We start from the raw sequence: 13,079 nt of genomic DNA, 5'->3' as shown, positions 1-13,079 counted from the left end.
ATTGAGTAAATTTTGGCACGTAGTCTTACGATAGACGGATATATCCGTTTGTAGTTAAAGACGGGTCAAATAGTTTGAAAGTGCTGACATTTTTTTGCCTTTATCACCCTACTTGTTGCTTGTTCTATTAGAAATGTGGTATTATATTTGACCCGACTTTAATTATAGACGGATATAAACCCTCTATAATAAGATTTTGTGAAATTTTGGAGTTTTAGATCTCTCCAACTAAGAAGTGACACTAATGATTTAAGGTAGGATTTAATTAATTGGTGTAATTGAGTCGATTTGAGAAACCTGGTTTGTACTTGATTGCGTTTGAGTTTTGAGTTTTAAGTTTTGTTTGATTAGAGTTTTATTTTGTTTATCTTTTAGATTCTTTTATAATTGAATACTTTGTACTCTGTAATTTAAGATAAAAATTAAGATGAGATTACAATATAATAAAAAGAAATTGTAGATAGCAAAAAAATTAATATTTATATAAGTTATAAAATACTAAAATAAAGTTTTACATAATGAGTTTTTAAGCGGAGCTAAATATCGTTATTCGAGAAAGTGGCAATTTGCCCTTTTAACTTTAATCAATGGTAAAATTTAGTCTTAAGCTTCAGCTGTAGCAATAAAACCTCTTAACTTTAGTTAAAAGTGAAATTAAACTCCATTGTTTGATTTCTCATGAAATTCCACCAAAATTCATTTTATAATCTAATTAATCAATTACAGAATTTATTTTTTGTAAATTTGCAACTTTTGTATAATACTCGTATATAATTGTAATAGCGAGTGTTTTTTTTATAATTTTACAATTGTTAGACAATTTATCATGAATGTAAGAATAGTTCATAAAATATTATCATATTTTTATTTTATTTATTATAGATGAATTGAAAAATTATTATTTAGGTGGATAATTAATTTATATAAATTAATAAAGTTAAAATTAATAACTTTATGTGAAATTTATGTGATAAATTAACAAAACGTAAAACGATAAAATTGATATTTAAGTGAAAATTAAAAACCGGGTTTGAATTTTACTTTTTCTTAAAGTTAAGGGATTTGATTAATACAATTAAAACAGTTCATAGACTATACATCTGAGGTAGTACCTCTTATTGTTTATTTTCTTAGTTTTATTGTAAAGTTTTTGAGTTCTACTTTAGTATAAAGTTTTTGAGCACATTTACTAAAACATTACACTAAAAAAATATAATATTGCTCAAAAACTATATTTATAAATGGTAATATGCTCAGAAAAAATGTGTATATGCTCAAAAACTACAAGGTCTGAGGTACTACCTCAGATGCGTAATCATTTTTCTCCAATTAAAACTTAAGGGGTCCGATTTCACTATTGAACAAAGTTAAGGGGCAAATTGTCACTTTCGCGTTACACAATTACTTTACACAAATTCTCATTTGTGACGGTCAATATCTGTTACATGCTTGTGACTGTCAAATAAAACTCATATGGATGGATAAGATACACAAATATTATTATACAACCAGTTGTATAATAAGCATTGTACAACTCTATACATTAATCCGAGCTTATGTGCAATTTTTTTGAGTTTGTAAGAGCTTATCTTTTTTTATGTTTAAGTGTGTGAATTCAAAAACTTTAAAGCATAGCTCAAATTCTTTTAAACAAAACTCGAAAACTTTAATACACAGCTCAAATTCTACACCATACAACTTATACAATTGGTTGTATAATCTACTAATTGGATAAGATAAGCCATTTATAATTCCCTATACACTCTTATTTTTTACTTATCTACCCACTGGGTGATACCTGACATGTCACAAACTGTGACGAATATACCCATCACAAGAGAGACCTTACTTTATTAAGCTCAAATGAAAGTATTACCCTTTTTTTTTACTTGTAAAAAAAAATGGAGCTTTGACCTAATCAATTTTGCAGGCTGTCAAATAGATTTAACTCATTTACACCTATAAATAGAACGCACACTCTTCTCATCCCAATCATTTTATCTTTAATTAAATGGTTTTTTGATAACTACTACCTATTATAATCACTGTTTTGAAAACTACTACCAAAGAAATTTTCGCTTAAAAACTAATACTAATATGATTGATTGATTTTTAAAAACACTATCAGATCACATCCAAGCCCAATAAAATATAATCTCAGCCGTTTATTTTTGATTTTCCATCTTAAGTTACATATTATATCCCTATTTTACCCCTTTCTCATTGTTATATTGACTCACATTCATTGATTATGAAATCTATTAATCTACTTCTTCTCTTCTATTCTCCATTTACTCATTCTCTCTCTTCATTTTTTATTGAATTATTTTCACAAATTTTAATTACTATTGCATCCTATCAAGTAACACTTTTTCTTTTGTTTCAATTAACCCTTAATTTTCAGATTATTGGTGTATGAAATTAGGTTTTATAACTCCACGATTTGTGTAACTAATTCCTAGGCATTGTTGTTGGTAAATGTGTAGCATGCAATGTCAAATGACTCATCTTCTTCATCTTTATCTTCATCTTCTTTTTCTTCTTCTTATAATAACATAATTTGTAATGCAAGTGTGGTTTTGGATTTAAAAGCGGTTAGATGAAAACCAAATTAAATGCGTAGCAATGTCAGATGAAACTAGGTTAGAGTGATTTTGCTCAAAAGTAATTGACAAAAGGTAAGATAGGTTGAATGTTTAATTGGATAGGTAACAACGGGAGAGGGTAAAAGGAAGGGTAAATTGGTCTTTTCAAACGAAATATTGGGTCTGGATGAGATATGGTAGTGGTTTTAAAAAATATCAATCTTATTGGTATTAGTTTTTAAGCGAAAATTTCTTTGGTAGTAGTTCTCAAAACAGTGATTATAGTAGGTAGTAATTATCAAAAAACCCCTTAATTAAATTACCATTCGCTGAATAAAGGTATACAAATGACTACAAGGTAATAGTAGTAAAATCACGGTATAATGTTGATTAGCAGATCACTATCAACTATCAAGTTATCAAGATTTTGAACATTAATATCAGACTTACTCTCGATTTCCTAAAAAGTAAAAAATAAATAAACAAATGAATGAGACGGATTAATTTGTTTAATGTTTATTTATGTCGAAAACAATCCAAACATAGAGCGGGGTTGTTTGGTTGCGTTTTAAAAATCATGGGAATTGGAAAATTTTGGGAAGTGCCTAAACGGAGTCTTGTTTGGTTGCCCAATTTACGGGAAGTAGAACTTTTTATGGAACTCCAATTCCTATATAGTGTAAGAAGTCCCTTACTTAGCCCGTAGGTAAGTGGGAGTTTCCACATGAATTGAAGTTTCACATTCAATCAAACAACATTTACACAATTCACGTGATTTTCAAGTTCTTATGAATTTTTTTTTTTCGGGAATTCTATCTTCCTATGGCGAACCAAACGATCCAAATTGAGAAGTAAAATTAGAGAGGAAAACCCATGTAAAGGGATGTGATATTTAGATTTTTTTTTTCTTGATAAAGTAATAAAACTAGATTGATTCTTTAAGGTAGGACCAACTTATCTTATCCTTTTGAATGATAGAGGTAAGTTGAAGCCACCGTCTTTCAAACCACCTCGAAAGAGTTGGACATGAATTTCCAATAGAAGCTATAAAGTCGGCAACTTTGTTAGCTTCACGAAAGCAATGCTTAATTCACAAATAACATTATACCTCCAGTGTTACAATAACATCATACAACCAAGTTATATCTTATCGAGCTTATGTGTATTTTTTTTGAGCTTTCTTAAAGTTAATTTTTTTTATGTTTAAGTGAGTGAGTTCAGAAATTTTATGGTATAGCTCGACTTCTTTAAAACAAAACTCGAAAACTTTATTATATAGCTCGGGTTCTAGAGCATACAACTGGGTACAACTGGTTGTAGGATCTATTAACTGTGCTTAATTATCACTTCATTAAATAAATAAAGATCTAATTTTACATCCTCGATAATACTAGAAATTTCCCGGAATGGATGTGATATTTAGATGGATATGAGTATATGACTGTAAAAGTAAGCTAATCGGGTGACCCGAATTGTGTATGTCTCACACGTAGCTTTAATCCAACTACCACAACTCTTTTCACCGTATCCCACCAATAAAGTTCACTTGTACCGGAAATGGACGTAAATCTTGGTACACGTAGGGCCTTGTTTTCTATACACTATGCTCATTGTTTTTAGGCCCTGTTTTCTCATATCCGCGGGCTTCCTAAATCAAGGGGTTATTGTTGTTCACAAATTCTTGTGAACATAATATCCGTCACAAGTTTGTGACGGGTCAAATAAAACTCATTTGGGAAGATAAAGAGAAGTCTTTTGTGATTCTCTAGACACTTTTACTTTTGTTTTATCTATCATGTGAGTGATACTTGACCCGTCTTAAGCTTGTGACGGATATACCCGTCACAAGGGAGACTTATTGATTATTGTTTTAAGTGATGTGATTAAGACTCTCTTCTTTTCGGTTGAAAAGAGTTTAACTGAATTAAATGAAATGGAACTGAACGAAACTGAATTGAAATAAGAGTTTAATTTGTGAAAAAATAAACTAAACGGATTAAAGTCGAACTGAACTGAATTGAGTTGAATTGAACTAAAATAAGTTGGAATTAAATCATAAAGAACATGGCATAACTTTCTTGTTTAAAATGATGAATTAAAATGTTGGTCAAGTTATCAATGGACATGGTCGTAAACGGAGCATTAAATTGGGTTGACACTTCGGTATTTTGCCTCTATACAAAAGACAACTATTATTTGAGATGTTTTATACTTTCACAAGGTAGACGATCGATCATGTTTGTAAAAAAATATAAATAAAAAAATCATATTTATTACATAAATAAATTGTTTTTTTTACATAATTGTGCCGACACAAGGTGAAATCGTCTTACTCTATAATTTGTGTTAATACAACTTGTTTTGTAAGACAATTATACTATGAAACTCTTTTATTGCCAACAACACCTACAAATAAACTCTTACGATTATTCTGTTTCTAATTATATTCTACAAGTAATAACTCTGGCTCATGGGTTATTGAACAATTCCACTTTACCGATTTAAACGTACACGAGTCAAGAGTTTCATTTTGCCCCGTTTCACTAATTAAAAATCTATAGTAAATTAAATATGGTCCAAAACTCTCAGTATAAATATTCACATGTCAAATTTTTGTTTTGTTTCGTTGATAGGCTATCGCACACCTATGCAAAAATAATATTTATACCCTAGACACAAATTAATGTAGTACGTAGGGGTCGAACCACAAAAAGACGGGAGTTGTTAATTAGTTGTTATGGAGTGAATTTTATCTTGGTAGATTAACGTTTGTTGATTGGTTGGTTGGATTATGGAAGAAAACAATAATGATAAAGAAATAATCTAGGGAGGTCGGGTCACACATGCAAACTATGCAAATGGTCATGTCAATTTAGGAAGTTGATTACTCGATAAATGTTTAGGCTTAAAGACACCCATCTCTCGATCTTAGCGTCAACCATAGACCGGGTCCTAGAGAAACTCTCGTTTATGACTAGGTCGTCCTACTACACATGCTTAGTCTAATCCGATTCCGTGCCTCTCGACTTATAGAATGAATTAACAAACTTAATCTACGATTACGGCCAATAACCAAAGATTAAACGTTGTGGCGCAAACATGTGATAGAAACAATTTATCAATTCAACTTAGCCTCATTTTAACATTTACAATTTACTTAGTCATGCATGGTTTCCCTTACTCCTTAGACAAATGTAACTACTCAAACATAATGAAAATGTAAAGTACACTAATGATAATTAAAATGATAAACATAATGGAAATGTAAATAGAATTACCTTGAAATGGAAATGGAAATGGAATTGAAGAACAATGCAAATATAAATAACTTCATATGTAAATTGTTTATAACTTGAATTGAAATTGTTTATAACATAATGGAAATGCTAAAAGGAAATCTAATCTAACCTAAACTAAGAACTAAAATGAGAGTATAAAAGTGGTGTAGAAAGTATGTAAGAAGTGTATATGAAGTGTGTTTGAGGTCCCGGATCAACACCCTTTATATAGGAATAAGGGAGTAACGTAAACAATCAAGAGGGGGCTAACCCCGATCGGGGCCACCCCACCCCGATCGGGGTCGTGGGTTTTCTCAATTTTCTCTTAATTCCGTCTTAACTTTGCACTTAATGTTGATGCGGAATCCGATACTTATGTCATAATGCGTCCGTCTAAGGTATCTTAGGCATCCTTTGGCATCCAATGCAAACTCTTATCATGGGCTTTCATTTGGATTTCATTTCTTTACATATCCACCAACTAAGATTGGTCTCCTCTTGCTCGGGTTTTCCAATTTCTTCCCAAAATGCCTCTATACTTCCCGGAACTCCTTTGCATGATCAAGACTTGCTCTCATTAGCCTCGTGAACTTGGGTGAATGCTAATTTGACGGGAAAAAGCTATTAAAAGCTTAATTTCCTACAAAACACAATGAAAAACAAGCAAACACAACTAGAACACGGAATTAGCTCACAAACACTAACATTAGTGCAAATGACATGTAAAATAGAGCTAAAATAGGGGGTTAAAATGTATATAAAATGGACCTATCATTCGTGCACGGATTTGACTAAATGAAAAATAGGTTTAACAATTTCATTAATTTTGTGTTAATTTTCATCCAAGTAATTGTGTTTCATCTTATACAATTCGGGCTTTTTTTATAGCTGCCCGAGTAATAAGACATACTAAAAACTCAAACTTAGCTAATAAGGGGACATATTTGATAAGTCCATTTTATATACACTCTAACCCCATATTTTAGCTCTATTTCACATGCTAATTTGCACTAATCTTAGTGTTATTGAACTAATATTGCAATTTAGTTGTATTAGCATGGTTTGTCATATTTTGTAGGTATTTGAGCTTTTAAGAGCATAATTCTACATATTTTGCACACACTAGAAGTAAGGCTAAATAGAAGAGCATGATGGACCAACCAAGAGATGTTGCATGGATTTGTATGGTAAAAGTTATGGATTAGAATTAAGAAATGCAAAACAAAGCCAAGTGAAAGTCAAGCTCAAAATGCAAAGTCCACAAATGGTACTTAGGATGCTCAACTTAAGATGCTCTTTGGAAGGTCTTAAGGTGCTAATTATCACATTTAATCGGGTGATTAAAGAGGCATTAAGGATTTGCATAGGATTCCTCTAGGCAATTACTCAAGAATTGAAGGAGAATTAAGAGTGTGCTTAGGATGCCATTTTTTGATTCTCTACAAATTTTACTCCCTTATTTCCTATATAAGGGGTGCTAAACTGCTAATCTCACACACTTTTTTCCATACAATTTCCATTATGTTTTAGTTCACAAAAATCCTCTAAATTTCAGATTAGTTTTAGTCATTAAGTTAGGTTTAGATTAGTTTAGTTTTTATTTATGTTGTTTACATTTCCCTTTAAACATTTCAAGTTATAATTCAATTACAAGTTATTTACATTTCATTCATTGTTCTCATTTGCAAGTTCTTCCATCATCAAGGTAATTTCATTTCTTGCATTACTTTTATTATTCATTTATCTCTAGATAATTATGTTCGAGTAATTTTCTTAGTCTAGGAAATTAAGGAAGCCATGCTAAATAACTAATCACAATTGTTAAAATGAGATGTCACGATATTAAAATAGTTTCTATCACATGTTTGCATCGTCACATTTAATCTTTGTTTAAAGGCCTTATTCATTGATTAAGTTTGTTAATTCGTTCTATAAGTCGAGAGACACGGAATTGAATTAGACTAAGCATGTGTAATAGGACGACCTAGTCATAAACGAGAGTTTCTCTAAGACTCGGTCTGTGGTTGACACTAATATCGATAGGTGGGTGTCTCTAAGCCTAAACAATTTATCATTATCAACGCATTTCTAAATTAACATGACTAATTAGTAATTTGCATGTGTGACCCGATTTCCCTAAACGCTTTCTTTATTATTGTTTTCATTTTATTTGCATAACCAACCAACCAACCAACCAACAACCGATAAACCGACCTCGATAGAATTCAATCCATAGCAACTTGTTTAACAAACTCCCATCTCCTTCTGGTTCGACCCCGATTACTACATTTATTTGTGTTTAGGAAATTTATCTTTGCATAGGTGTGCGATAGCCTATCAATATTGTACTACTTTAGGTCGTAAGCCAAATAACCATAACATATCATTTATGCTAATTGCAAATAAAATTTATAATTCAAATCTAAGTTTTAAATATGACTTTATAATTCAACTATACTTTTAAAAATTAAAATTGTAAAAACAAAACATTTAGAAATTTTAATGCTTTACTTTCAAACTTTATTTTTAAAGGTAATTATTAAACTCCAACAATTATGAAAATTGAACTTAATTTAAGACCGCTCACAACCTCCTTTTATCTCCACCTTTATTTTAACCGGATGTGAAAGTTATCTTAGGTTGAGAGGGTCTTAAATAAGAATTAGAGTTTTAACTTCACAACATAATCTTAGGGGTATAAGTGTAAAATATTATATATTGATTAACGAATCAACTTTAATTAAGAATGGAAGCTTGGATGACAAGATGATTTGCATAATTTATATAGATCTAATATACCTCGTTATGTATGAACGAATCTAATTTATCTTGATTAGTAAACATTTATTACGCTGGCAAACCTACATTTAAATTCAAAATGAAGAGTATGCTCTTGGTAAGTTATGACAATTTACACTAATTGAGGTCATATGCGACCCTTTATTTTATTTTATTTTTCAGAAACTATACAAGAAATACATTTACATGAAAAATGTTTTATTGCTACACATAGCCAAAACAATATCTAATAAAGCAAAGCTATGGGCTTGTTCTAGATGAGAACGATTGGTTTACTATTGTTTGTGGATTTGATGGGAGCCACTATGAGTCATTTTACCTGAATCTGTTGGCTCACCGCTATTGTGAATTGGGTTGGAATCACTAGGCGGTATTTTATTTGGACTTGTTGGTTTGCCGTTATTGTGGATTGGGTTGGTGCCACTTGAATGACTCTTTTTTGACCCTTTTAATTTGTTATTTTGGATTGGGTCAGAGCCACTTGGAGTCAATCTATTTGGATTTGGATCCGTTGGCTCACCATTGTGAATTGGGTTGGAGCCACTAGGCGGTATTTTATTTGGACTTGTTGGTTTGTCGCTATTGTGGATTGGGTTAGCGCCACTTGAATGACTCTTTTTTGACCCTTTTAATTTGCTATTTTGGATTGGGTCAGAGCCACCTGGAGTCAATTTATTTGGATTTGGATTCGTTGGCTTACCATTGTGAATTGGGTTGGAGCCACTAGGCGGTATTTTATTTGGACTAGTTGGTTTTTCGTTATCGTGGATTGGGCTGGGGCCACTTGAATGTCTCTTTTTTGACCCTGTTGATTTGCTATTTTGGATTGGGTCAGAGCCACCTTGAGTCAATCTATTTGGATTTGGATCCTTTGGGTCACCATTGTGAACTGAGTTCGAGCCACTAGGCGGTTTTTTATTTGGATTTGTTGGTTTCTTGCCATTGTGGATTGGATTGGCGCCACTTCTCGTTTTTTTCCCTTTTATTTTGCTATTTTGGATTGGATCAGAGCCACCGGGAGTTAATCTATTTGTATTTGGATCTGTTGGCTCAACATTGTGAATTGGGTTGGAGCCACTAGGCGGTATTTTATTTGGATTTGTGGGTTTGTCGTTATTGTGGATTGGGCTAGGGCCACTTGAATGTCTTTTTTTTGAACCTATTGATTTGCGGTTTTGGATTTGTTCAGAGCCACCGGGAGTCACTCTATTTGGATTTGGATCCATTGGCTCACCATTATGAATTGGGTTGGAGCCACTAGGCGGTATTTTATTTAGACTTGCTGGGTTGTCGTTATTGTGGATTGGGCTGGGGCCACTCGAATGTTTCTTTTTTGAACCCGTTGATTTGCTATTTTGGATTGCGTCAGAGCCACCGGGAGTCAATCTATTTGGATCTGTTAATTCGTCATTGTTGTGGATTGGGTTAGAGCCACTAGATTTCAATTTGTTAGGACGAATTGGTTCATCATTATGAATAGGATTGAACGTACTAGGAGGAATTGACTTTGCATTGATGCTTATGAATAATAGGGATAAACATATCATGAACATAAGTTGTGCAATTAAAAACATCTTATAAAAACTCTTTGTATTCATGATTGCAAGTATATGTTTGAGCATTAAATTAATTAAAAGCAAGAAATATATATCTGTTTTTCTTTTCTTTTTGTGTGACATAGAAAGGTTTACGTTAAACCAATATAATAGTTTTTTCTATTATTAACGTAAATGTTAAAATATATAACCTCTTATATTCTACTATAGAAGCATAGGTAAGTTTTTTTTTTAATAATGTCGAAAATTGTATATTAGCAATATTTTCTCTTTAATTTATTCACTTTTCCTCCACATATTAAAATTTTGACATTTCTTACACAAAAAGAGATTATTTGCTCATCTAAATAAAGATTAATAAAAAAATGTATAAATGTGATCGTCATAAAATTTATTCTAAATCTCGAACATTTAAATTTATCGTTGTTGGAAATATTTTACTGCCACATAAAGGGAAAAAATGATGCGAAGACAAAATAAATGGTTATTGGCTCTACCTGGCAAACAACATCAAATTTCTGATAACAAATGACGTTAGCATAACACAACTGATATATTTTAATAGCATACTAGTTTTAAACCCATGTAAAACTGCATACTAATTTTGAATTTATATAATGTGAAATATATTATAATAATATAATATAATGCAGTATTAGATATGTAATAGATTATAGGGTTATTTAATGGGAATACTCTGAACTATTACACCCCTTCTCAAAATACTACATACTTTAAATTAACTACGAATATTACCAACTAATGCACCCCCTCCCGTCTAATAGAATTACACTCTTTTTTACCCGTTGCAGCAGGTAATATGTTCAGTGGAGCCCACCTTTTTGTTTATTAAGGACTTCATCTTCTCCCACTTACATCTACAAAGGATACCTGCAAAAAAAAATCTGGATTTATATCCTCTATCTCTACTCTCTTCTTTATTTAATTTCTCCTTAAAATTTCTTCCTTAAATAGAAGGCTCGCGTTCTTGTTTATCAAATGCGTCAAATGGGAAACAATTTTTTTGGTTGTGTTTCACACTTTTACATGATTTGGTCACCTTTTTGTTTATCACTGGACTTTTGCTCATCGTTGGACTTAATCTTATTTTCTCAAATTAATATCTCAAGTATTCATTCAACAACAGTTTGTATAATTGTATGTGTGTTAGACATTGGGGTGGGTAAGGTACCTTGTACAGACGCATAAACAACCTATGGATTGCAATTAGATTTGTTAAATACAATCCTTAAAATCACTGCCCAAATCTGAATACTTTCAATAAATTGGGATGCTTGATGTCGATGAGGTGGAAGAACATTGCAAATGAAGAACAAGAACTTGGGAAAATTTAAATTTAAGAAAATAAATAAATAACATCTGTAATTAATTAAGGGCGAAATTGATTGACCTCTTTTATTGTGGATTAATTCAGGGTGAAATTGAAAGGAGGTCACCTTCACTCAGATGATTTGTGCAAAAAGATGAATGGCGATGAAGATCAACACTGTCGATGAACATCAACTAGTATAAGGGGGGAAGAAGAAAAAGTAATAAAAGAAGGTAAAGAAGGAGTAAACGTGAATAAAGAATGAAAAACTAAGTTTTAAGCAAGGGCGACCGGTAGAACAGGTAGCCCTTCCACCTGTTCTATTATGTGGGAGAGAGTGCATTAGTTGATAGTATTCGTAGTTAATTCAAAGTTTAGAGTATTTTGAGAAGGGGTGCAATAGTTCAGAGTATTCACATTAAATAACCCTAGATTATATAATTTGTTATTCGAGAAAAAACAATACAAATGGTTGGGTGTTTAAAGGTACTAATAAGCTCCGTTAATATATTATACAAATGTTCCTATTTCATTATTATGATGATCTAATATTCAACGGTGTAAGAGGGGGGGAGAGAGAGAGAGAGAGAGAATTACCCCTAAATAAAAAAACCCAAAATATAACCCTAATCTGATCCACCACATCCAATCACCACCACCTGACACTCTCTCTCCTCTACCGATCGGTCGTCCGCGGAAGATGAGGCGGTCTCTTTGCTCATCTCCGGCGGAATGATTCCTCTGTCTTTGTTTTATTCCACTCCCTATCAGCGGTTCACCTTGGTGCGCGAAATGCGATTCATCCTCGTCTTACCTCGTATGTCGCTAATGTGGCTCTAGCTCAGTCTCTTATGCACCACCATCTTCAGCTACTTTAAGACATAAATCTCTTTTTTTTTTTTCCTACTGTCAGCCTGTTAGCATGAACTTTCCGTTCACAGAAACGGTTTTCGCACGCGTAATCTTTTTATGTTGTTGTCGCTGACACCGCTAGTTTAATTTTACAGAAACAGTTTTCCTTTTTCGTCAACAATGATCTTTCATAACGGAGTTTTAAGCACGTCTTCTACGCTTACTGGGTTTGTCCAGGTGAAGATCATTTCGTTCCCAGTGATAGTGATTGGCGCGCGCGGTCTCGGGCATGGTTGAGGTGCATGCATGAGTGTTTTGCGTCTAGCTCCATCCTTTGGGTTGTTCGGCCTTCCATGGCCTGTTTGTCTTTATGGAATGTTGGAGGTGTATAAATCAGTCTTTTTCCATTTTTGTCTTTTAATTTAATGAATTTGACCGAATGCCGGGTTTTCACATTCTATCTTTATTTGATGCCTCATTTGTGTCGGATTCCCGTCCTTTCGTACCCTTGTCCTGTCACCGTAATCAATGAGTGCAACCTAGGGTTGATCCCCCCATTCCCCCCACTCCTGGTATGGCTGATAGTAGGTTTGTCGCACTCCCCAAATCAAACAAATAACACAACTAATGTAGTAGGGTAGTCGAGGTCGAACCACAAGGAGATCAAGTTTGAGTATTA

The 13,079-nt window shown here is 32.6% G+C and overlaps 1 protein-coding gene across 2 annotated transcripts; it reads right to left on the bottom strand.

The window, feature by feature from the left end:
* Nucleotides 1-8,715: 8,715 nt before the first annotated feature.
* On the bottom strand, nucleotides 8,716-10,276 carry LOC141604968 (uncharacterized). 2 transcript variants are annotated; one of them, XM_074423561.1, is made up of 2 exons: nucleotides 9,678-10,276; nucleotides 8,716-9,323 (listed from the first exon to the last, which is right to left on the bottom strand). In XM_074423561.1, the coding sequence occupies exons 1-2, from the start codon at nucleotides 10,258-10,260 to the stop codon at nucleotides 8,938-8,940; spliced, it is 969 nt and encodes a 322-aa protein (XP_074279662.1). In that variant the 5' UTR covers nucleotides 10,261-10,276; the 3' UTR covers nucleotides 8,716-8,937. The 2 variants fall into 2 exon arrangements, with proteins under 2 accessions (XP_074279662.1, XP_074279661.1); XM_074423560.1 differs by having other exon boundaries at nucleotides 9,504-10,272.
* Between the last annotated feature and the right edge of the window lie 2,803 nt (nucleotides 10,277-13,079).

Source organism: Silene latifolia, chromosome 10 (assembly GCF_048544455.1).
Source record: "Silene latifolia isolate original U9 population chromosome 10, ASM4854445v1, whole genome shotgun sequence".
Classification (NCBI taxonomy): Eukaryota; Viridiplantae; Streptophyta; class Magnoliopsida; order Caryophyllales; family Caryophyllaceae; genus Silene; species Silene latifolia.
This window is presented reverse-complemented; position numbering and strand designations above follow the sequence as displayed.

Bases quoted from the DNA above. Each gene is read 5' to 3' on its own strand.
- LOC141604968 (XM_074423560.1), bottom strand. From the start codon at position 10,260: ATGAATACAAAGAGTTTTTATAAGATGTTTTTAATTGCACAACTTATG. The intron at 9,324-9,503 runs GTGGCTCTGACC...AATTGACTCCAG, and splicing joins TCCAAATAGATTGACTCAAG to GTGGCTCTGACCCAATCCAA.